Source organism: Gorilla gorilla, chromosome 8 (genome assembly GCF_029281585.2).
Source record: "Gorilla gorilla gorilla isolate KB3781 chromosome 8, NHGRI_mGorGor1-v2.1_pri, whole genome shotgun sequence".
NCBI lineage: Eukaryota > Metazoa > Chordata > Mammalia > Primates > Hominidae > Gorilla > Gorilla gorilla.
In genome coordinates, this window is record NC_073232.2 from 107,031,490 (window position 1) to 107,055,936 (window position 24,447).

Here is a 24,447-nt window from a genome sequence, read left to right on the forward strand (position 1 = left end):
ACAGGATGAATGTGGTATATATTCAGAATAACTAATGTTTGGAAGTTGTTTTGTTTTGCTAAAACAAAGTTTTAGCAAAGGATTTTTTTTTTTCAAATTTGTGTCTTCTGTTCTCAAAGCATCTCTGATGTAAGAGATAATGCGCCACGATGGGCATCAGAAGACCTCAGCTCAAATCCCAGTTCTGCCAGCTATGAGCTGTGTGGCACCAACAGGTGTCCTGTTCTCCCAGGGTCTCCCTTTTCCCATTTGAAATATAAAAAATAACAATTCCTGCCTTCACGTGTTTTTTTAGGGGGTTAAATGGTAAAGGTGTTTATATCTGCTAAGGTAATTTACTTGATATATGTTTGGTTATTGAAGATATATGAGTTATGTTAGCTATTTCATGTTTAGGCTGCTGTATTTTTAGTAGGCTATATTAAATAGAGGATTTCATTATAAAGGACAAAGTCTCCTAATCTTTGATATAGGATTGACATACTTTTTAATTATACAAGGCATAGAATATGGCCATTTCCGTTAAATCATAAATTCCCAACTGGTTATTAATCTAAGAATTCAGAATTTTGAGTAATTGTTTTTGCATCAGATTGTTTACTTCAGTGCTCTCAATTATGATGGTGCATTGGAACCACTTGGGTTAACATTTTTTTGTTTTTATTACCAATACCTAGGCTTCCACCTAGTACAATGAAACCAGAATGTACAGAGTGGGCACTGGGACGAAGGAGAACAAGACCAAAGGACATTTTATTTTTATCTCTATCAGTGGGTCAAAGTCCTTTCAGAAGAAGCATATAGTGGGCCTAGGTGATTGGCCACTTTATCCATCAAAGAGGCACACACACTTAATTAGCATGGAGTGTTATAAAAGGCTTGGAGTGCAAGCTCACGGTTGTCTTAACAAGAGGAGAAGGCTTCAATGGATCCTTTTGTGGTCCTTGTGCTCTGTCTCTCATGTTTGCTTCTCCTTTCAATCTGGAGACAGAGCTCTGGGAGAGGAAAACTCCCTCCTGGCCCCACTCCTCTCCCAGTGATTGGAAATATCCTACAGATAGACATTAAGGATGTCAGCAAATCCTTAACCAATGTAAGTATGCTCCTTCAGTGGCTTGCAAAAGGTAAGTAAATTCACCTGTATTTTTTAAATAAAGTATATCCCTAGAGGTACAATGTTACAAGAGATCATTGTAAAGTAAAATACTTTGAAAGGGTTTTGTTGCCTTTTCCTGTCTGTCAGTGTCAGAAATAGTGGAATGAAATAATATATTTTGTTATTAGAGAAAGATTTAGGTCTTTGCATGTTAAATTCAGAATAACAAACTGTCAATAGTTTGAAATGTTGTATTCCTTCTTTATTTCATAGCCATTTGCTAGAATTTTTGGCTGAGGGTAAACAGTAAGGGAAGTGTTTGTTATTAGAGATTTTATTAAATAAGTCCTCTACTATATTAGCCATGTGTTTTATTCAGAATAGCCGTGAAAATTGAACTTCTCTGAAGAAATAATTTATGCCTGTTGTAAAGGAAGCAGCTGTGGGTTTAGGACCAGCAAAAGCAGATAAGCGGTAGATAAGAAGTTATAGACTTCAATTATTAGATCCACAAACTAATGTTTTAATTAAGCTATAGCTACAATATATAAACCCCAAAATGACCTTAGGGTTTAGTAATAATAGAAAGAGGGTTAGAAGATGTATAAGCATTACGGTTTTTTCTTGAGTAAAAGATGTTTTAATAGTGTTAATATGATATGTGAATACACCTCGTTGTGTAATTATTAGCATATACAGAGAGTAAAGGGCTGCGATTAGTATATTAAGCCTTATAAGCATGATGGTATGATTAGATCAAGAGAATGAGACTGTAGTTATGAAGACTACTCCTACTAGATTGATGGTAGGGGGCAGGGCAAGATTGGTGGGGCTAGTTAAGAGTCATCACTTTCAGGGAGAGCAGTGTTTGAAGGCCCCGTGTTATTAGTATGCTTTTGTGTCTGGAACTGGTTCCTTCCAGTGGGTTCTTGGTCTCGCTGACTTCAAGAATGAAGCCACGGACCCTCGTGGTGAGTGCTACGGTTCTTAAAGATGTTGTGCCAGAGTTTGTTCCTTCAGATGTTCAGGTGCATCTGGAGTTTCTTCCTTCTGCTGGGTTCATGGTCTTGCTGACTTCAGGAGTGAAGCCGCAGACCTTCGCAATGAGTGTTACAGCTCTTAAAGGTGGCATGTCTGGAGTTGTTCATTCCTCCTGGTGGGTTTCTGGTCTCGCTGGCTTCAGGAGTGAAGTTGCAGACCTTTGCGGTGAGTGTTATAGCTCATAAAGGTAGTGTGGACCCAAAGAGTGAGCAGCAGCAAGATTTATTGTGAAGAGCAAAAGAACAAAGCTTCCACAGCATGGAAGGGGACCCAAGCAGGTTGCCGCTGCTGGCTCAGGTGGGCAGCTTTTATTCCCTTATTTGGCCCCACCCATGTCCTGCTGATTGGCCCATTTTACAGAGTGCTGATTTGTCCATTTTGCAGAGTGCTGATTGGTCTGTTTTTACAGAGTGCTGATTGGTGCGTTTACAAACCTTTAGCTAGACACAGAGAGCTGATTGGTGCATTTTTACAGAGTGTTGATTGGTGCATCTGCAAACTTTAGCTAGACACAGAGCACTGATTGGTGTGTTTACAATCCTTTAGCTAGACAGAAAAGTTCTCCAAGTCCCTACCTGACCCAGAAGCCCAGCCGGCTTCACCTCTCAATCCCCCCTTTAAACAGGACACCCCAACTGCTGTTGGGAATTCGGTGATGACTGCTGTAGCTACTTCCTGCTGGAGAGGGGCGAAGAAGGGGCCCTGCAGTTGTAGTGTCCTCCAGAGGGGAACTCTTTAGGCCAGTGAAAGGGCCAGTGGGTCAGTCTAGGTGTCCTTGGAAGGAGTTGTTAGTTGAGCTCATTTGGGGTTCCATTTGTAAGACCATCTGTAGCTTGATGGCTTTGATCCTAGAGGAAACAAATTTGACAAGGAGGTTAAAAATATGGGGCCTGAAGGTGAGTAATAGCAAGATGGCTGCCATGGGACCTAGAAAGGGGAGAAGCCATGTTGCCTAACTCCAGAGGTTGGTATGAGTTTGAAAAGCATTGTCTGATTTCAGAAGCCATTTCCTGTAAACGCTGGGTGGCATCTCATACTATTCCTGATTGGTTAGTGTAAAAATTATACTCTTCCCCTAAGAAGGTGCAGAGTCCTCCTTTCTCAGCAGTGAGGAGGTCTAGTCCTCAGTGGTTTTGGAGAGTCACTGTTGCCAAAGAGTCTATTTGGGATTGTAGAGTAAGGATAGATTTTGTTATTTCTTGTAAACTGTCTGAGAAATTCTTTGAGAGTGTGTGGTAGTAGGATAATGAAGTAGATAAACTGGCTATTCTGGTTCCTGTAGCAGTAGCCATTCCTAACCCTATAAGTAGGGATATCAGTGCATGGCTTTGCACTCATGGAGTTGAGTTTTGAGGGGTACTGATAGGGTCTGATTTCCTGGGGCAATGTTAATGTTGGGACTTAGAAAGACTAAGGTGCAGGTGCCAGTCCAGTTAGTGGGAAGGCAGATATAGGTCGACATTCCACATAAGAAGAATATACCTTGGCTGGGTAGACACAACTGGTTGTGTATGTTAAAAAGGTGTGTGTTTGTTGTTTTCATTTTCCCATACTCCTAGAGTACTTGCCAAGGTAGCTCCGGTGAGTGGCTGGAAAGGGGTGTTGGGAGCAAACTGAGTGGCTCCCTGTGTTCTATTTTCCCATTGGAGAAAAAACCGTTCTGTGTCTACTAGGAACCATTCAAGAGAGTGATTGAAAGGGGATGAGAAAACACTTACTAGTGGTGGGGGAGCTGCTGCAGGGGATCCAGGGGTGAATGGTCATGCAGGGAGTATGTTTGCCATTACAAAACCTGGACTGTTTGTTAAGCAGGGAGGAGGTGATGATATTTTGGGGCCCTGAGAAGTGGACAATCCATCTGAATAGAGCTGTTTGAGTGACTCAGAAGTTACTATGATCAGTTGGGGCTTGAAGTTGTAGGGTGTAATTACACTGATGGGGTAGTAGGTGCCTCAGGGGCAGGCCTGATAACAGGTTGCATTGGATTCATACAGGGGCTTGGAAAGTTAAGATGGTATTTGTAGTTACAAGGCTGTGTATGGGCTTTTCATTGCTTGTGTAATAGGTGAGGTTGGAAATGTAAGAATGTAAAAGTTGGATTGCACGTCCTGTTAGGGTATTCTTGGTCCTGTCAGAGATGGAGAAGTCAGCTAATGATTGCATATTTAGAAGTTGGAAAGGGTCTTTTCCATCATAATGAAGGTGGTAGGTTAATTTGGTAAAGATCCAGTTTTTTGTGGGAATGGGGGTGGCAACATAAGCAGAGGTTGATAGAGAGATACAAAGCCAACAGTCATTTGCCAGGGAAGGATTGGACTCATTTAACAAAGAGTGGGTTAATCTGAGAGTCTTGTAGAGATAATGAGGAGCTAGTGGAAGGGGAGGGGTGATTGTATGAGGTATCCAAGGAAGCAGGAGGGATAGATAGGCAAAGAGTAAATAGGAAGGTAAAGATGGTGCTCTGGAAGATGAGATCATTTTATCCAGGCCGAGTAAAAGGTAGGAGTAAATTGCTGTCAGAAGGAAGGAAGACAGAAAAAAGGTTGATGTGATTAGGATTTTCATCCCAGCAGGAGCTACAGTATATAGTCCTATTGCAAAGAGTATGGTTAATATGCTGCTTAATAATATGATGAAATAGTAAAAGTGTTCCATTAAAGGGGCAAGAAGAGGTGTTAAAGATAAAGATTATGTAGGTTTTCACTTATCTTTTTTAAGGAGGAAGGGGTTTTTCTTCAGGATCGGTGGTAGGAGCCTTTTTAGTCTGGGATGTTTCCTTCTGAAATAAGAGATGCAAGTCCTCCAACAGTTCGCAGGTGTATTGAGGCTGGTCTGGCTGATCTTGGGACTCCTGAGCTGATGGTCCTGCAGGTTCCTCAGGGGATGTCCAAAATTTAACTCAGGTGTGGTGAATCCAAGATTCCACTCCTGAACCTTAACTGCAGTGGGGTTAGAGAGGATTACCGAGTATTGTCCTTCCCACAAAGAGGCCATAGATAGGGAGGTAGAGGGGAGAGATTTGATCAACACTAGATCTCCTGGTTGAAACAACTCTGTTCCCTTTTCTCTGTGATATCCTTCAGGTAGGTTTTTAATGTTTCATTGATATTTTGCCAAAGAAGTTATATCTTTGACCAAGTTGGCCATTTCCTGATCAAGTAGGAGGTCATTTTGTGAAAAAAGGCCATCCATACAGCATTTCATTTGGACTGAGCCCCATTTTGTGAGAATTTCGGATTCTCAACAAGGTCATGGACAAAAGAGTAAAGAGTAGGCCATGGGAAATGAGATTCTTGTGTTAGTTTCCTTAAGTGCCTCTTGACTGTTTTATTTGCCTTCTTGACCTTCCCTGAGGATTGTGGCCTTCAGGTGCTGTGAAGGTGATATTGTATCCCTAGCGCCCTGGAAATTCCCTAAGTTATTATGGCTTTAAAAGCCAGACCATTGTCACTCTGTAAGCTTTGGGGAAGCCCAAATCTAGGAATTATTTCATGAATTAGGACTTTAATCACTTTCTCAGCCTTCTCTGTCTTGCAGGGGAAAGCTTCTATCCAATTTGTAAAGGTATCAACACAGACCAACAAGTATTGAAATCCCTTTGACTTAGGCATATGGGTGAAATCTAACTGCCACTCCTCTCCAGGATAGTGACCTATTCTTTGTTCCCCCCAAAGGGGCCCTATGATTGACCAAGGGATTATTCTTTTGGCACACCTCACAGGGTTTGACTACCTGTCGGATTGTCTGGAGGAGATTTGGCCCTGTAAATAGGGATTTGGCCATTTGATGAGTGTTTTCAATACCCATATGAAAAGTTTGGAGGAGGGTTTTAAGTATTTTCCACTGGCTGGCTTCAGGTATAAGTACCTGTCCTTCTTCTGTCATTAACCACGCGGAGGGGAGAGAAAACTATGCCCCTGTGAAAGTTCCCATTCTGTTTCAGTCAGGGAATACTGGGGCTTAATCTCTTGGAGGGGTTTGTTCCATACCAAGTGTCCTTCCATAGGTATTTCTAATGGGAGGTTCCACCTGGCAGCAGTTTTGGCCTCAGCACCTGCCTGATGGTTTCCTTCTGCCTTTTCTCCTTCACCTTTCTGATGGCTTTGGAAGTGTAAGACTGCCACCACCTTGGGTTTTTGCACTGAGTGCAATAACTCCATAATTTCCTTGTGGTATTTAATGGGGGTTTCTCCAGAGGTTAGGAACTTCCTTTCTTTCCATATTGCAGCATGGGTATGTAGGATTAGATAAGCTACTTGCTATTTGTATACACATTTATTCTTTTTCCCTTTCCCAGTTCTAAGGCTCGGGTAAGTGCCACCAGTTCTGCTAACTGGGCACTGGTCCCTGTGGGAAGAGGCTTACTTTCAAATACAGTTACATCACTAACTTTGCCATAACCTGCCCTTCATATCCCATTCTCCACAAATGAACTTCCTTCGGTATATAGGTTAAGGTCAGGATTAGCTAAGGGGACTTCTAAGAGGTCATCTCAGGTGGCATAAATCTGGACTATAATTTGTTGGCAGTCGTGATACCTTGGTTCCCCATCCTCTGGGAGAAAAGTGGCAGGGTTGAGGGCTATGCCTGTATGTATTTGAAGCACCAGTCCCTCAAGGAGTAGCACCTGATATCTAAGTAGGCAGTTGTCTGATAACCATAAACTTCCTTTGGCACCTAGTATGCCATTTATATCATGAGTAGTGCAGACAGTGAGATCCTTTCCTTGTATTATTTTGATAGCCTCTGACACTAAGACAGCCACCACCACAACTACCCATAAACAGTGAGGCCAGCCTTTTGCTACAACATCAATTTCCTTACTTAGGTATACCACTGGTTGTGGGGTTGTTTCACGAGTCTGAGTAAGGACTCCAAGAGGTATCCCTGCTCTCTCTGTGACGTATAAAGAGTTTTGTCCTGTGGGAAGGCTTAAAGCTGGAGCTTGTACTAGGGCCTGCTTTAAGGTTTTGAAGGCTGTTTCTGCCCCTGGTTCCCATTCTACTAGATGAGTATTTGCCCTCTGGGTTTCCTTGATTAAAGTACAGAGGGGCCTGGCTATCTCACTGTATCCGGGGATCCATAGTTGGCAAAAGTCGGTGATTCCAAGGAATGCCCACAAGTGTTTTAATGTCTTAGGGTGAGGATAAGGCAGTATAGGCTGTATTCATTCCTTGCTGAGGGCCCTGGTCCCTCTGGCTAAGATTAGGCCTAGATATTTGACCTGCTGTAGGCAAAGCTGGGCCTTTGACCTAGACGCCTTGTACCCTTGATTAGCTACAAAGTTCAAGAGATCTAGAGTAGCCTGCTGACATGAGGCTTCCGAACTGATAGCTAAAAGTAAATCATCCATGTACTGAAGGAACAGAGTGCCTGGACTTGAGAAGTGGCCTAGATCTTGGGCCAGTACCTGACCAAACAGATGAGGGCTATCCCTAAACCCTTGGGGCAAGACCGTCTACATAAGTTGGGACGTGTGGTCTGAGGGATCCTCAAAGGCAAAGAGAAACTGGGAGTCAGAGTGCAGGGGAATACAGAAGAAGGCATCCTTGAGGTCCAGAACAGTGAATTATTCTGCTTCCTCTGGTATTTGACAGAGCAGGGTTTAGGGGTTGGGTACAACTGGATATAGAGGAGTTACTGCCTCATCGATGAGTATAAGATCTTGCACTAGTCTCCACAGACTGTTTGGTTTTTGTACTCCTAGAATTGGGGTGTCGCAGGGACTGCTGCATTTCCTTACTGAGGCTTGAGTTTTTAAACGTTTAACAATATCCTGTAATCCTTCATGAGCTTCAGGCCTTAAGGGATATTGCCTTTGATAAGGAAAAGTGGTGGGGTCTTTTAGCCTGATTTGGACTGGGTGGGCATTTTTTGCCCTTCCAAATTGTCCTTCCAGTGCCCAGACTTCAGGGTTAATTCCCTCCTCAAGTAGGGGACAACAAATGGGTAACTTGTTTCTCATATTCATGTAGATAATAGCTCCAGCTTTCACTAATATATCCCTCCCTAATAAGGATGTGGGACTTTCAGACATAACAAGAAAGGCATGTGAAAAGAGCAAAGTATCCCAATTACAGCTGAGGAGGTGGGAGAAATACCTGGTTACAGGCTGTCCCAGGATTTCTCAGATGGTAACAGACCTTGAGGACCGTCATCCAGGACAGGAGATTAACACTGAGAAGGCCACACCAGTGTCCAGGAGGAAGTCAATTTCCTGGCCCTCAATGGTTAAACATACCCAGGGCTCAGTGAGGGTGATGACATGAGCTGGCACTTACCCTGGGCACCCTGAGTCCTGTTGTTGGATCATCTGGTTGGGGGCTTCTGGCCCAGAGAACCATTGCACTCTGGGGAAGTGTGCCTTCCAGTGATTGCCTTGGCATAGCAGACATGGGTGAGGGGGTGGCTTGTTTCTCATTGGACAATCTTTTTTATAAACGTCCTTGTAAACCACACTGATAACAAGCCCTACTGGGTGATTGGCCTGCTATTTTCTGTCCTCTCTGAACCACCAAGCTTTCTTTGTCTGAGGGCCGTGACTAAGGCTGCGACCTTTCTCTGATCTCAGTTTTCCTTTTGGGCCTGTTCCTCTTGGTACCTATTATAGAACACTGAGGTTGCCAGGTTTAATAATGCCTCCAGATTTTGTTCAGGGCCCAGGGCTCACTTTTGGAGCTTTCTCCTGATATCTGCAGCTGATTGGGTAAAAACTTATCTTTTAGGATCAATTGACCTTCTAGTCAGTTGGGTGACAGGGGAGTATATTTTCTTAAGGCCGCCTGTAGCCACTCAAGGAAAGCAGAAGGATTTTCTTCCTTTCCCTGAGTTATGGTGGACATCATTGAATAATTCATGGGCTTTTTCCTAATTCTCCTTACTCCTTCTAGAACACTGGTCAACAGATGTTTATGACTACAGTCCCCATGATCTGAGTCGAGGTCCCAGTGGGGATCCATACTAGGGATGGCTTGCTGACCAGTAGGGAATTTGTCCCTTTCTTCAGCTGTCATCCTATCATTTACTTGACTAAGATACTAGGTCTCTCCAAACTCTCAGGCTGCAGCTAAAACCACATTCTTTTCATTAAAGGCCAGGGTTTGATCTAACAATAGCATGACATCTCTCCAAGTGAGATCGAAGGTTTGCCCTAGACCCGGTAGGACATCTATGTACCTATCAGGATCATCTGGAAACTTCCCCAGGTCTGCCTTGATCTGCTGTAAATCAGAGAGGGAGAAGCGGCCATGCACCCAGGTTGGGCCAAATTCACCTCCCCCTACAGCTTGAAGGCGGCATAACTGATAGCCTGGGGATTTTTGTGGTCCTTTGGAGATTTCTTTGCTTATTTCCTTCTGGGAAGGGGAGATTAGAGGAGGCTTATCATTAATAGGAAGTGGAACTATAGGTAGGCTAGGATACGGGGGTAAGCTGAAAAGTCCTCCTGTGGGATGTAAATTGCAAGCTTTGCATAGTTGTGTATTCTTCTTCAATGAAAAGAAAGCTTGGATATAAGGTATTTCACTCCATTTGGCTTTCCTCTTACAGAAATGGTCAAGTTGCAGGATAGCATTGTAATTTATACTTCCCTCAGGTGGCCATTTTTCCCCATCAGAGAGAGAATAGTGGGGCAGGCCATAGTGCAGAAAAAAATGAGCCACCTCTTTTTCAGGGTTTGTGAGTCAAACTGGTCCCAATGGCTTAGGATGCATTTCAAGGGTGAGCCTGTTGATGCCTGATTGTCTCTCATTGGAAAGACAAAACTCTCCATGGTTTTGGTTTGTTTGTTTCTACCCTGCCCAGGAACCTGCAACAGTCCCTGGACCCTGCTGATCAGAATAGTTGCACTCACTGATGCAGCAGCAGAAACAACTCTTGCCCAAGAACCCAAAACAGTCCCTGGACCTTGCTGATCAGAATAGTTGCACTCACCGACACAGCAGCAGAAACACTAGTTTTCCTCCTAGACCAGAAGGAGGACTGAGGAAGGTCGGATTTAGTGGCCCTTACCAACACATTCTTGAAAATGTGTACCCCTGCCTGTCCTCCTAGACCACAAAGAGGACTGAGAAATATCAGATTTAGTTGCCCTTACCAATGCATTCTCAAAAACCTGTTAGAGTCCTAAGTGTTCTCCTGTTAGTATTGGAACTTTGCCTGTGTCCTATGAAGATGTTATGCCCCAAAAATGAAATGGAGGGCCATACCCTGAGGGAGGGAAGGGATCTCCAGAGTTGGAAGTGTGATGCCTTTTGTCCTCATTTATATGAACAGGAAGGATAGAATTTCTGAGGATCCCCATATCCTAGCTTCAGGAATAGTTTTTGTTAGGCCTGCTTGTCTGAGGAGGGATTCTAAAATTCCAGATAGTACCCCCTAAAACGGGGCTTTGGGCAAAAATTATGTCTTTCTGATTGGTGAGCCCGGGTGCCTAAAGAAGGTAACAGAGTCCTGGAGTTTATACTAGAAATCATTCATATAGGAGAAACTAGAAAAGCACCAGAGACAGGCAGTGGTTTTTAGCAGCGGGACTAGCCTCGGAGAAGAGAGGCAAGAGGAAGTTTGTCTGGCAGGCATTAGGACCCAGGAGGCAAGGGTCAGGATAGCTAGGATAGATAGGCAAGTCTCGCTTGGGTGACATGACTTTGAGAGTTCTGCTCATGGCCACAGGGTCAACCAACTTGTTGTCGGGACCCCGGAGCTGAATGGCTTTCTTCTCTGTCAACCCTTGGCGCAGCCCAGAAATACAGGAAAAGTGGAAGCTGGTTCCAGGCAAACCAACGCTCCCAACTCCAAAGAGTCGGGGATTGTTAGAGAGCCCTTTCCCAGAAAGCCTGACACCCCTGTCTTTAGTCTGGTGGCCACATTGGTCACTTTTAACTGGCTGACAGGTGCCCAGTATTTAGCCCCTGAATTCTAAGGAAAAATAGGACAGAACTGCAAGTGAAAGGGATCCAATGGTACTTGCTGCTTGGCAATAGGCAAAAGTCCCTTCATTGTCACCAAAATGTGTCCAGAATTGGTTCCTTCCGGTGGGTTCTTGGTCTCACTGACTTCAAGAATGAAGCTGCGGACCCTCATGGTGAGTGTTACAGTTCTTAAAGATGGTGTGTCTGGAGTTTGTTTCTTCAGATGTTCAGATGTGGCCAGAGTTTCTTCCTTCTGGTGGGTTCATGGTCTTGCTGACTTCAAGGGTGAAGCTGCAGACCTTCACAGTGAATGTTACAGCTCTTAAAGATGGCACATCCAGAGTTGTTCATTCCTCCTGGTGGGTTCATGGTCTTGCTCACTTCAGGAGTGAAGCCACAGACCTTCTCAGTGAGTGTTACTGCTCATAAAGGTGGCGCGTCGAGTTGTTCATTCCTCCTGGTGGGTTTGTGGTCTTGCTGGCTTCAGGAGTGAAGCTGCAGACCTTTTCAGTGAGTGTTACAGCTCTTAAAGGTGGCATATCTGGAGTTGTTCTTTCCTCCTGGTGGGTTTGTGGTCTTGCTGGCTTTGGGAGAAAAGCTACAGACCTTTGCAGTGAGTGTTACAGCTCATAAAGGTAGTGAAGACCCAAAGAGTGAGCAGCAGCAAGATTTATTGTGAAGAGTGAAAGAACCAAACTTCCACAACATGGAAGGGGACCTGAGCAGGTTGCCACTGCTGGCTTGGGTGGCCAGCTTTTATTCCCTTATTTGCCCCACCCATGTCCTGCTGATTGTTCCATTTTACAGAGTGCTGATTGGTGTGTTTACAAACTTTTAGCTAGACACAGAGTGTTGATTGGTGCATTTTTACAGAGTGCTGATTGGTGCATTTACAAACCTTTAGCTAGATACAGAGCATTAATTGGTGTGTTTACAAACCTTTAGCTAGAGAGAAAAGTTCTCCAAGTCCCCACCCGACCCAGAAGCCCAGATGGCTTCACCTCTCAGTTTGGTTGTGTACTTGTTTGTAGTTTGAATTTGCAAGGCAGAATAATAGGGATGAGGTTAGTCCATGGGTAATTATTAGGGCAGTTGCACCTGTAAAACTTCAGGGGGTTTTAATGAGAATAGCCATGATAATAAGTGACATGTGGCTTATGGAGGAATAAGTAATGAGTGATTTTAGATCAGTTTGGCACAGAAAAATTGAGCTTGTTATGATTATTCCTCATAGGGATAGTATGAAGGAGGAATAAGCTATAAACTCTGTTAAGGGGTTAAGGATTAAGGTGATTCTTATAATCCCCTAGCCACCTAATTTTAGGAGTGCTGCTGTGGAGACTATTGGCCCAGCAATCGGGACCTCTACATGGGCTTTTGGGAGTTCTAGGTGGATTCCATAGACAGGTGCTTTTACTATAAGTGCTATGATGCATGCTAATCATAAAAGACTGTTGGACCAGGAAATTGTTAGTTCTTGAAGCTGGGTATTTGTCTTAAGGTAGACACAAGAGTGCTGATAAATTTCTCAAGCATGAGTGTTTGAATAAGCGAAGTTTCAAACTTGGGTCTTCTGTATATTAGCTGTGGGACACTGAAAATGAATTTCTCATTCTCTTAGCTCAGTTTGTTTGTTTAAAATAGAGCAAATAGACCTGCTGAATATGTTGGTGTGAGGATTAATTGTAATCTGTGTAGCAATTGTCTGACCATTGCCTTGCACATCATAGGCCATCTGAGTGGCAAGTATAATAATCATCATCATGTTTATATATAAAATTCAGAAATATTTGAGCCTGTGTGACTGAATAAAAGCATACAAATACAATGAAAATATGAATCTAAGTCAGGCTTAGTAAATGGACAAAACAGTGACTTCATTTGCTGTTAACTGTATCTCCTTTTCTAGCTCTCAAAAGTCTATGGCCCTGTGTTCACTCTGTATTTTGGCCTGGAACGCATGGTGGTGCTGCATGGATATGAAGTGGTGAAGGAAGCCCTGATTGATCTTGGAGAGGAGTTTTCTGGAAGAGGCCATTTCCCACTGGCTGAAAGAGCTAACAGAGGATTTGGTAGGTGTGCATGTGCCTGTTTCAGCATCTGTCTTGGGGATGGGGAGGATGGAAAACAGACTAGCAGAGCTTCTCGGGCAGAGCTTGGCCCATCCACATGGCTGCCCAGTGTCAGCTTCCTCTTTCTTGCCTGGGATCTCCCTCCTAGTTTTGTTTCTCTTCCTGTTAGGAATCGTTTTCAGCAATGGAAAGAGATGGAAGGAGATCCGGCGTTTCTCCCTCATGACTCTGCGGAATTTTGGGATGGGGAAGAGGAGCATTGAGGACCGTGTTCAAGAGGAAGCCCGCTGCCTTGTGGAGGAGTTGAGAAAAACCAAGGGTGGGTGAACATACTCTCTATCACTTACCTTTCTGGACTGCTCTCCTCTCTACTGACATTCTTGGAAACATTTCAGGGGTGGCCAGATCTTTTATTTGGAGTCCTGGTTGTTAGCTCATGTGAAGCAGGCTTTGAAGCTGAGAGCCAAGGGAATTTGCACATGTTTGTGCTGTGTGTGTACAGGCATGATTGTGCATACAGTGTGGGTATAAAAGTTCATTTAATCCTATGTTCTCCTGAACTTTGCTTCTTTGTTTTCAAATAAGAAATGATGAATATAGATTTTGAGTTCATTTTTTGAAAGAGTTAAAGAGCAGTGTTTTTCCCATTACCTATTCCAGAACATGTGACCAGAGAATACTTGACAAGTGGACATGGTGGAAATGGCCCTATCACACCCCTAGGGAGCATGAACCAAATGGCATGTGCTTTTATTTAATTGGACTATGTTTGTATGGTCAGCCTCACTGACTTGTCTAGGGTTTCTTTTAGGCCCATGCTTGCCATTCTGGCCAGTAATGACATTCTACAGTTTTTATTGCTTAGGCATATCTTAGTGTAGTTCTCATCAGCTTTTATTTCTCTGTAAATACAGCATTATTTAAAAAATAGTGTTAATTATTTCTTGTTACTCTATTAATTTTGAGTAAACATGTGCTATAACATAATTCTGTGAAATACACAAATGTCTATAAAATAATTTATTTAACTAGATTTTAATTATTAGTAATAACTGTAATTTTTATTCCTTAAGTATAATTTGGCTCTGTTTCATTTTGCTTATCTCTTTCCAATTATATTTATGAAATTTTGGCTTAGAAATTTATGGTAATTATTATTTTCCACTGCCAACTCTACTCACCTATGAAGTTTTACAATGAATCAGTTTATCAGCTTGGATACCAAATTACCTGATTTTTAAATTCTGTTTTCCAAATGAAGTGAAAGACTGAAAATCAGATTTATCTGTGAATGATACACACACACTCAACAGACTTCCAGCTGTTCAATGCCTTGCTATTCATTCAGAGTACTTTTCACTAAAGTCACTATTTAGGGCCTATAGGTGTGAATTTGGAAGCTCTTTAAATATAAAGTTTAATATTTCAAAACAATAAGAGCTATTTATGAAAAACCCATAGCCAATATCATATTTAATGGGCAAAATCTGGAAGTATTCCCTTTGAAAACCAGAGCAAGACAAAGATGCCCTCTCTCACCACTCCTATTCAACATAGCTTTGGAAGTTCTCACCAGGGCAATCAGGCAAGAGAAAGAAATAAATGGTATTGAAATAGGGTGAGAGGAAGTCAAATTGTCTCTGTTTACAGATGACATGATTGTATATTTAGAAAACCCCATTGTCTCATCCCCAAAACTGTTCATGCTAATAAGCAAATTCAGCAATGTCTCAGGATACAAATTCAATGTGCAAAAATCACAAGCATTCCTATACACCAATAATAGACAAGCAGACAGTCAAATAATGAGTGAACTCCCATTCACAATTGCTACAAAGAGAATAAAATGGCTAGAAATACAACTTAAAAGGGATGTGAAAGACCTCTTCAAGGAGAGCTACAAACCACTGCTCAGGGAATTAAGAGATTACAAAAACAAATGGAAAAACGTTCCATGCTCGTGAATAGTAAGAATCAATATTGTGAAAATGGCCATATTGCCAAAAGTAATTTATAGGTTCAATGCTATTCCCATCAAGCTGCCATTGAGTTTCTTCACAGAACTAGAAAAAACTACTTTAAATTTCATATGGAACCAAAAAAGAGCTTGTAAAGCCAAGACAATCCTAAGCAAAAAGAACAAAGCTGGAGGCATCATGCTACCTGACTTCAAACTATACTACAAGGCTACAGTAGCCAAAACAGCATGGTACTGATACCAGAACAGATATATAGAACAATGGACCAGAACAGAGACCTCAGAAGTAATGCCACACATCTACAACCATCTGATCTTCAACAAAACTGACAAAAACAAGCAATGGGAAAAAGATTCCCTATTTAATAAATGGTGTTGGACAAACTGTCTAGCCATATGCAGAAAACAGAAACTGGATCCCTTCCTTTCGTCTTATAAAAAATTAACTCAAGATGGATTGAAGACTTAAACATAAAACCTAAAACCATAAAAACCCTAGAGAAAAACCCAGGTAATACCATTCAGGACATAAGCATGGGCAAAGACTTCATGACTAAAACACCAAAAGCAATGGCAACAAAAGCCAAAATTGACAAATGGTAAACTAAAGAGCTTCTGCATAGCAAAGGAAACTATCATAAGAGTGAACAGGCAACCTAAAGAATGGAAGAAAATTTTTGCAATCTATCCATTTGACTAAGGTCTAATATCCAGAATCCACAAGGAACTTAAACAAATTTACAAGAAAAAAAGAAAACAACAACAACAACAAAAAACTGCTGGGTCTGTCCTGCAGACCCTGGCCAATGGATGAAATGAGTACTCATATACAGGTATGAGGTGTAAGAGCAGCTAGGGGACTGTCTGGCTCAAGTGGCCAGAGTGTAACCTCGAGAAGCTGGAGCTGTATGTTTTTATTCAGTGCAGGCACAATGCTGAAAACCTGGAGCCCATGCAATCTGTAGGTAATTAATATTTATTGTTCGCCTTTCAGGGAACATCAAGAATGGATGATCAAAGGTCAGTTCCTGGTCAACATAAGTAAACAAGCCTGTTTAAGATGACTTCCCCTTCCCTCCCTTGTGCATACTCCTTGTCCTCTCCCTCAGGGTCAGAGAACAGCTGCGTTCAGCTATTCTCACCTGAAGCTATGCAGAGCCTTCCGACCTTTCAGAAGGCCTGCTCCTTTCCCTATACTTTCTCCCACCACTCTGATGGATCTCCTACAAACAACCCCATCAAAAAGTAGGTGAAGGATATCAACAAACACTTCTTAAAAGAAGACATTTATGTGGCCAACAAACATATGAAAAAAAGCTCATCACTGGTCATTAGAGAATGCAAATCAAAACCACAGTGAGGTAAAATCTCATGCCAGTTAGAATGGTGATCATTAATAAGTTAGGAAACAAGAGATGCTGGTGAGAATGTGGAGAAATAGGAAAGCTTTTACACTGTTGGTGGAAGTGTAAATTATTTCAACCACTGTGGAAGACAGTGTGGCGATTCCTCAATGCTAGAACCAGAAATTCCATTTGATCTAGCAATCCCATTACTGGGTATATACCCAAAGGGCTATAAACCATTCTACTATAAAGATACATACAAACGTATGTTTATTGCAGCACTATTTACAATAGCAAAGACTTGGAACCAACCCAAATGCCCATCAATGACACACTGGATAAAGAAAATGTGGCACATATACACTGTGGACTACTATGCAGCCATTAAAAAGAATGAGTTCATGTCCTTTGCAGGGACATGGATGAAGCTGGAAACCACCATCCTCAGCAAACTAACAGAGGAACAGAAAACCAAACACTGAATGTTCTCACTTATAAGTGGGAGTTGAACAATGAGAACACATGGACACAGGAAGGGTAACATCACACACCAGGGCCTGTTGAGGTGTTGGGGGGCAAGGGGAGGGAGAGCATTCGGACAAATACCTAATGCATGTGGAGCTTAAAACCTAGATGACAGGTTCATAGATGCAGCAAACCACCATGGCACATGTATACCTATGTAACAAATCTGCACAATTCTGCACGTGTCCCAGAACTTAAAGTAAAATTAAAAATTAAAAAATATAAAGTTTAACAATCACTTGATTACAACAACTTTATTTCAGAGATCCTTCACCAAACAAGAAAACCTTTTGTATAATTTAATTTATTTAGCTATTAAATGATAGACTTGGTCTAATCAATGTCAAATTTCAAATAAGTTAAATTTGAAGGATGATTAGAGATGATGGGCATTTAATTCCTAGAGAAGAAAATTCATTTTTAAAAAACTGAAGAAGAAACAAAAAACTCCATTTATTAATTTACTTTTTTTCTTTTTTCTTTTCTTTTCTCTTCTTTTTTTTTTTTTTTGAGTTGGAGTCTCACTCTTTTGCCAGGCTGAAGTGCACTGGTGTGATATCAGCTCACTGCAACCTCTGCCTCCTGGATTCAAGTGATTCTCCTGCCTCAGCCTCCCAAGTAGCTGGGATTACAGGCACCCACCACCACACTCGACTAATTTTTGCATCCTTAGCAGAGATGGGGTTCACCATGTTGGCCAGGCTGGTCTTGAACTCCTGACCTCAGGTGATCCACCTGCCTTGGCCTCCCAAAGTGCTGGGATTACAGGCATGAGCCACTGTGCCCTATCTAATTTACTTTTCCTTGTTTGCCTTATCTGGGATTTACATTTCAAATAACAAGTTTTTGTTTAATTTTTTTGACAAACTAATCTATGTTAGACATTCTATTCATTTATGTTTGTATTTGTTCTCATAAAACACATTCTGCTTCTTACATTTATTTTCTCAAATACATGAATTCACCCCTAGTCTCTCTAGTTCCTCTCTTCTGGTTCAATACATGATTCTTTGAGCTATTTGTTGTAATATAAAAAGCTTTGAAATCCCCAACTATTCTCACCCTTTCTATCTCAGTGCTTTGTTGTCTACAGACTTTGCAGACTGATGTGATTCCCTCTGAAACTTGAATTATTCGGTTTCTAAAAAAGTCTCTTTTTTTTCTTTCCAAAGTAAAAGACAAATAGGCCGGGAATGTAAATTTAGCATTTGAGCAACCATTATTTAACCAGCTAGGCTGTAATTGTTAATTCGAGATTAATGTAAAAGTGATGTGTTAATTTTATGCATGCCAAACTCTTTTTTGCTTTTAAGGGAATTCATAGGTAAGATATTACTTAAAATTTCTAAACTATTATTATCTGTTAACAAATATGAAGTGTTTTATATCTAATGTTTACTCATATTTTAAAATTGTTTCCAATCATTTAGCTTCACCCTGTGATCCCACTTTCATCCTGGGCTGTGCTCCCTGCAATGTGATCTGCTCCATTATTTTCCAGAAACGTTTCGATTATAAAGATCAGCAATTTCTTAACTTGATGGAAAAATTGAATGAAAACATAAGGATTGTAAGCACCCCCTGGATCCAGGTAAGGCCAAGATTTTTGCTTCCTGAGAAACCACTTACAGTCTTTTTTTCTGGGAAATCCAAAATTCTATATTGACCAAGCCCTGAAGTACATTTTTGAATACTACAGTCTTGCCTAAACAGCCATGGGGTGAATATCTGGAAAAGATGGCAAAATTCTTTATTTTATGCACAGGAAATGAATATCCCAATATAGATCAGGCTTCTAAGCCCATTAGCTCCCTGATCAGTGTTTTTTCCACTAAACTCCAAAGCCCTGTTTCTATAAAGTACTTTGGTGACAACCCCAAAGCGTGCTTATAACACTCCATGGACATCCAGGCACTTTGGAGTCTTCCATTACTCACAAGGCTTGTCCTTCAATTCACACTTTGTCATATTGTGTGACAGAAATATCCTAATCTAAAAGACATTATCTCCTTCAAGGACAGAGAATATTTGGAACCACAGAAGCTGCCAAGAAACACTGAATAGGGCAGAGGTGTTTGATGTCTCAGTTGGGATTCTAGCTGATGAGACAGCTGGTTAGGAATGAAAAAATTATTGTTTTTTTGGTGTATGAACCATAAACAGACATCACACTTTTACCCTGTGCTGAATTGGCATGTTTTATACTCTGCCTAAATAATAATTGTATGATTTTACAGAAGTCATTTAACTGCTCTGGTGCACAGTCGGAATTTGAAGTATCTTTGAGCCCCTCCCACTTCTAAAATACTAATTCAATTTCAGAGGCTGCTTGATAGAAATCAATATAGCAGGGACTATCTTTGTAGTATCAATCAGGTTGTGCAAACTCTTTTAACCTATGCTGTCATCTCCAAAATGTTAATGTAGTAATTCATACCATCTTATATTTCAAGATTGTAGAGAAGAATTGTTGTAAAAAGTAACAGAATTAATATAAAGATGCTTTTATACTATAAAAAGCAGGTATGAGTCTAGGAAATGATTATCGTCTTTGATTCTCTTGTCAGAATTTTCTTTCTCAAATCTTGTATAATCAGAGAATTACTACACATGTACAATAAAAATTTCCCCATCAAGATATACAATATATTTTATTTATATTTATAGTTTTAAATTACAACCAGAGCTTGGTATATTGTATCTATGCCTTTATTAAATGCTTTTAATTTAATAAATTATTGTTTTCTCTTAGATATGCAATAATTTTCCCACTATCATTGATTATTTCCCGGGAACCCATAACAAATTACTTAAAAACCTTGCTTTTATGGAAAGTGATATTTTGGAGAAAGTAAAAGAACACCAAGAATCGATGGACATCAACAACCCTCGGGACTTTATTGATTGCTTCCTGATCAAAATGGAGAAGGTAAAATGTTAACAAAAGCTTAGTTATGTGACTGCTTCCATATTTGTGATTCATTGACTAGTTTTGTGTTTACTACGGATGTTTAACAGGTCAAGGAGTAATGCTTGAGAAGCATATTTAAGTTTTTATTGTATGCATGAATATCCAGTAAGCATCATAGAAAATGTAAAATTAAATTGTTAAATAATTAGAATACATAGAAGAAATTGTTTAGATAAATATAATCTATCTGAACAATAAAGATGACAGGATAGGAAAAGCTCTGTTCTGCAGCTTCCAGTGAGATCAGCGCAGGAGGAACTTAAACAAATTTAAAAGAAAATAAAAAACATCTCCATCAAAAAGTGAGTGAAGGATATGAACAGACACTTTTCAAAAGAAGTCATTGGAGAAATGCAAATAAAAACAACAATGAGATACCATCTCATGCCAGTTAGAATGGCGATCATTAAAAAGTCAGGATATAACAGATGCTGAAGAGGATGTGGAAAAATAGAAATGTTTTTACTCTGTGGGAGCATAAATTAGTTCAATCATTGTGGAAGGCAGTGTGGCAATTCCTCAAGGATCTAGAACTAGAAATACCATTTGACCCAGCATTCCAATTACTGGATATATACCCAAAGGATTATAAATTATTCTATTATAAAGACACATGTACACATTTGTTTATTGTGCCACTATTCACAATAGCCAAGACTTGGAATCAACCCAAATGTACATCATTGACAGACTGGATTAAGAAAATGTGGCACATATACACCATTGAATACTATGGAGGCATAAAAAAGATGAATTCATATCCTCTGCAGGGACATAGATGAAGCTGGAAGCCCCCATTCTCAGTAAACTAACACAGGAACAGAAAACCAAACACCGTATGTTCTCACTCATAAGTGGCAGTTGAACAATGAGAACACATAGACACAGGATGGGGGAACATCACACACTGGGGCCTGTCAAGGGGTGGAGGGCTAGGGGAGGGATAACATTAAGAGAAATACCTAATGTAGATGACAAGTTCATAGGTGCAGGAGACCACCATGGCACGTGTATACCTATTTAACAATCCTGCACGTTCTGCACATGTATCCCAGAACTTAAAGCATAATAATAATAACAAAAATCTACCCAAGGGGAAACAAAATGCAGGTTTTAGGTGAAATGGAAGCAATTATCAACAAGTTAGAAAATATAAAATATTATGTCATAGGATGAAAATGGGCATCATTATCGCACACAGTTTATTGGAGAATGGGAAAGAATGGTTTAACCTAGGTGGGTTTCCTGCATTCCTGCAGATTGAAATAGGCCTTAAAATATTTGCAGTGAGAGTCAGAGGAGGGGTTTCAGATGGGTTGGAATGCTTTACATGGAGGTGTAGAGGTGTGTGATGGAAAAGAGTAGGTGGATGGAAGAGGGAAGGCTTCATTGAGTGTAAACTAAAATGATTTGTACAGATAAGAATTGGAATTTGGTATCTATCAGATACCGTGTAAACATCACCTCTTTTGTCATTGCACCATTTTTGAAAAGGCTATTTTTTCCTCCTATTGAATTGTCTTGACAACCTTGTCAAAACCCAATTGACTATAAATGTGTGAAGGGTTTTTTTTGGGGGGCTCTCAATTCTACTCCATTGATCTATATGTCTGTCCTAATGCCTATAGTACACCATCTTGAAGTCTTAATTACTGTACCTTTGTATTAATATCAACTTATTAAATCAAGGAGTGTGAGTCTTTTGTTGTTCTTTTTCAATACTGTTTTCACTATTCTGGGTCCCTTGAATCTTCATATGAAATTTAGGATCAACTTGCCAATTTCTTCAAAGGAGCCAATGGGAATTTTGACAGGATTGCATTAAATCTGTAGAACAGGGAGTTATGCCATTTTAAAAATTGAAGTAAAATTCACACAACATACAATTAACCAGTTTAAAGCATACACCTAAGTGGTATTTAATGTATTCACAATGTTGTGCAACCATCAGCTTTCTCTGGTTTCAAAATGTTTTTATTATGCCACAAAAACATATTATATTCGCTAAATAATCACTCCATTCCCCTACTCCATCATGTAATAACCTCTAATCTTTTTTCTGTCTCTATGGGTTTGTGTGTTATGGATATATAAAGAATTCATAGCATATGCAAACTTTTATTTCTGGGTCCTTACACTTACAATGTTTTGGAGGCTCATCTAAGTTGTAGCATATATCTGTACTTCATTCTTTTTTGTGGATAAAGTATATTTTATTTTCTATGCACATTTATCACAAATTGTTATTCATCTGTTTATGGACATTTGCATTGTTTTCAACTTTTGGCTCTTATAGATAATCTTTCTTTAACCATTTGTGTATGTTTCCTTATGGGCATGTTTTCATCATTCTTGGGTGTTTTCTCAGGAGTTGATTTGCTGGGTCAAATGGTAATTTTATGTTTATCTTCTTGTATAAGAGCCAAACTTTTCTAGAGTGAATGTGGCATTTTATATTCCTTCCAGCAATGTAGAAGGATTTCTGTTTCTCCACATAGTTGCTAATACTTGTAATTTTCTGTGTTTATTAAAGCCATCCTAGTGAATGTAAAGTGGTACCTCATTATGGATTTATTTATTTATTTATTTTGAGACAGAGTCTCACTCTGTTGCCCAGGCTGGAGTGCAGTAGCATGATCTCATTCAAGCAATTCTCCTGCCCCAGCCTTCAGAATAGCTGGGATTACAGGAATGTGCCACCATACCTGACTAATTTTTATATTTTTGGTAGAGATAGGGTTTCACCATGTTGGCCAGGCTGGTCTCGAACTCTTGACCTCAGGTGATCTGCCCACCTTGGCATCCCTAAGTGCTGGGATTACAGGTGTGAGCCACCATGCCCAGCTCTCATTGTGGTTTTAACTTGTATTTAATGACCTGTGATTTTGAACTTCTTTTAATATACTGTTACCCATTTGTATATCTTCTTTGGAGAAATGTTATTCAAGTCCATTTCCTATTTAAATTAAGTTGCCTTTATTTTTCTTTTTAAGCTATTAGAATTGTTTATGTTTTCAAAACATTAAACTCTTACATATACATAATATGAAAATATTTCCTCCCATTCTGTTGGTTGTCATTTCACATTCCTAATTATATTTTTGATGCACAAAGTTTAATTTTGATGAAGTTTGGTTTATCTATTTTTTCTTTTGCTCCTCTGGTATCAAATTTATGAATCTATTGCCAAATATGAAGTCATGAAGATTTACCCCTACGTTTTATTCTGAGAGTTTTATAGTTTTAGCTCTTATATTTAAGTTTTTCCGTCCATTTTTCAGTTATATTTTTCATTTGGAGTGAGGTAGGTTAGGTTCAGTTACATTCTTTTGTATTTTGTCATCCAATTGACTCATCACCATTTGTTGAAGAGATTCTTTCCTCGGACTGAATGGTCTAGGCACCCTTAATGAAAGTAAATTGGCCATAGATGTTTAGGTTTATTTCTTGATTTCAGTTTTATTCCATTGGTCTTGATGTCTATCTTTATGCTAGTACCACACTTTTGATTATTATACTTTGTAGTAAGTTTTGAAGTCAGAAACTGAGAACTCAGTGATACAGAAATTAAGAAGAAATTACTTAGGCAGAGAGTAAGCATTTGGGAGTTCTCAGTAAGGTTTTTCTTCTTAATGAAAAGCAACCCTAAATCATTGTCTGGCAAAGAGCATCGCGTAAAATCGAACTGCAAACATAGACAAGCAAGCTGGAAGCCTGCCCGGTGAATGCTGATAGCAAAGAACTACCTGTGACTAGGCATGTTCAAAATGGCGGCTCTATCTTCCCTTCCCTTTGCCAGCCACATGTACAGTAAGGAGCAGACAAGATGGCGCTGGTCAAGTGGAAAGTCTATTTGCATAATAACATTAGAGTGGGTTGGCCAGCCTTCCCTGCCCACTATGTAAATGCCACACCTGATTGAGCCAATCTTTGGGCCCTATATAAATCAGACACTGCCTTTTCCAGCCTGCCTATAAAATCTGCTGTGGTCCGCCTCCTTCCCCCTCTTTGGATGTCTCTCTCTCTCTCTCACAAGAAGCTGCTCTTTTTCTCCTTTCTTCTGTTATTAAACTACCTGCTCCTTAACCCACTCAGATGTGTCCATGTCCTAAATTTTCCTGGGGCACGATGACAAACCTGAGGGTATATATCCCAGGTAATGTAGCTGCTTCATCACCATGTACTTGCATATGAATTGGACAATCAACTTTCCCATTTCTGGAAAAAGGTCACGGGTATTTTGGTAGGGATTGCATTGAATTTTTAGATCACTTTGAGGAGTATTGCCATCTTAACAATATTAAGTCTTCCAATCCTGGAACATTGAAGAGTTTTCAATTTATTTAGGTATTAGATATTCTTTTTTCCTCTTTTGCAAGGGTCTGGTTTAGTTTAAAAGACAAGTTTACCTTAAATTTTGTATTTAGTTATGATCATTGCTTGCCTGATTTTAAAATGATACCATATGAAATACTTTCTTTTTAAAAAAATTTTCAACTTTTAGATTCA

General features: G+C 40.3%; 1 protein-coding gene across 1 annotated transcript in view; it reads left to right on the plus strand.

Moving 5' to 3' along the window:
• The first annotated feature begins 900 nt into the window (after nucleotides 1-900).
• The window catches only part of LOC101151965 (cytochrome P450 2C19), an 88,353-nt gene continuing 64,806 nt past the window's right edge, over nucleotides 901-24,447 (plus strand). The window contains exons 1-5 of the mRNA XM_004049816.5: nucleotides 901-1,093; nucleotides 12,956-13,118; nucleotides 13,288-13,437; nucleotides 18,398-18,558; nucleotides 19,720-19,896. Of these exons, the coding sequence (XP_004049864.4) occupies nucleotides 926-1,093; nucleotides 12,956-13,118; nucleotides 13,288-13,437; nucleotides 18,398-18,558; nucleotides 19,720-19,896 (819 nt within the window). The 5' untranslated portion in view covers nucleotides 901-925. The remainder of the gene's footprint in view (nucleotides 1,094-12,955; nucleotides 13,119-13,287; nucleotides 13,438-18,397; nucleotides 18,559-19,719; nucleotides 19,897-24,447) is intronic.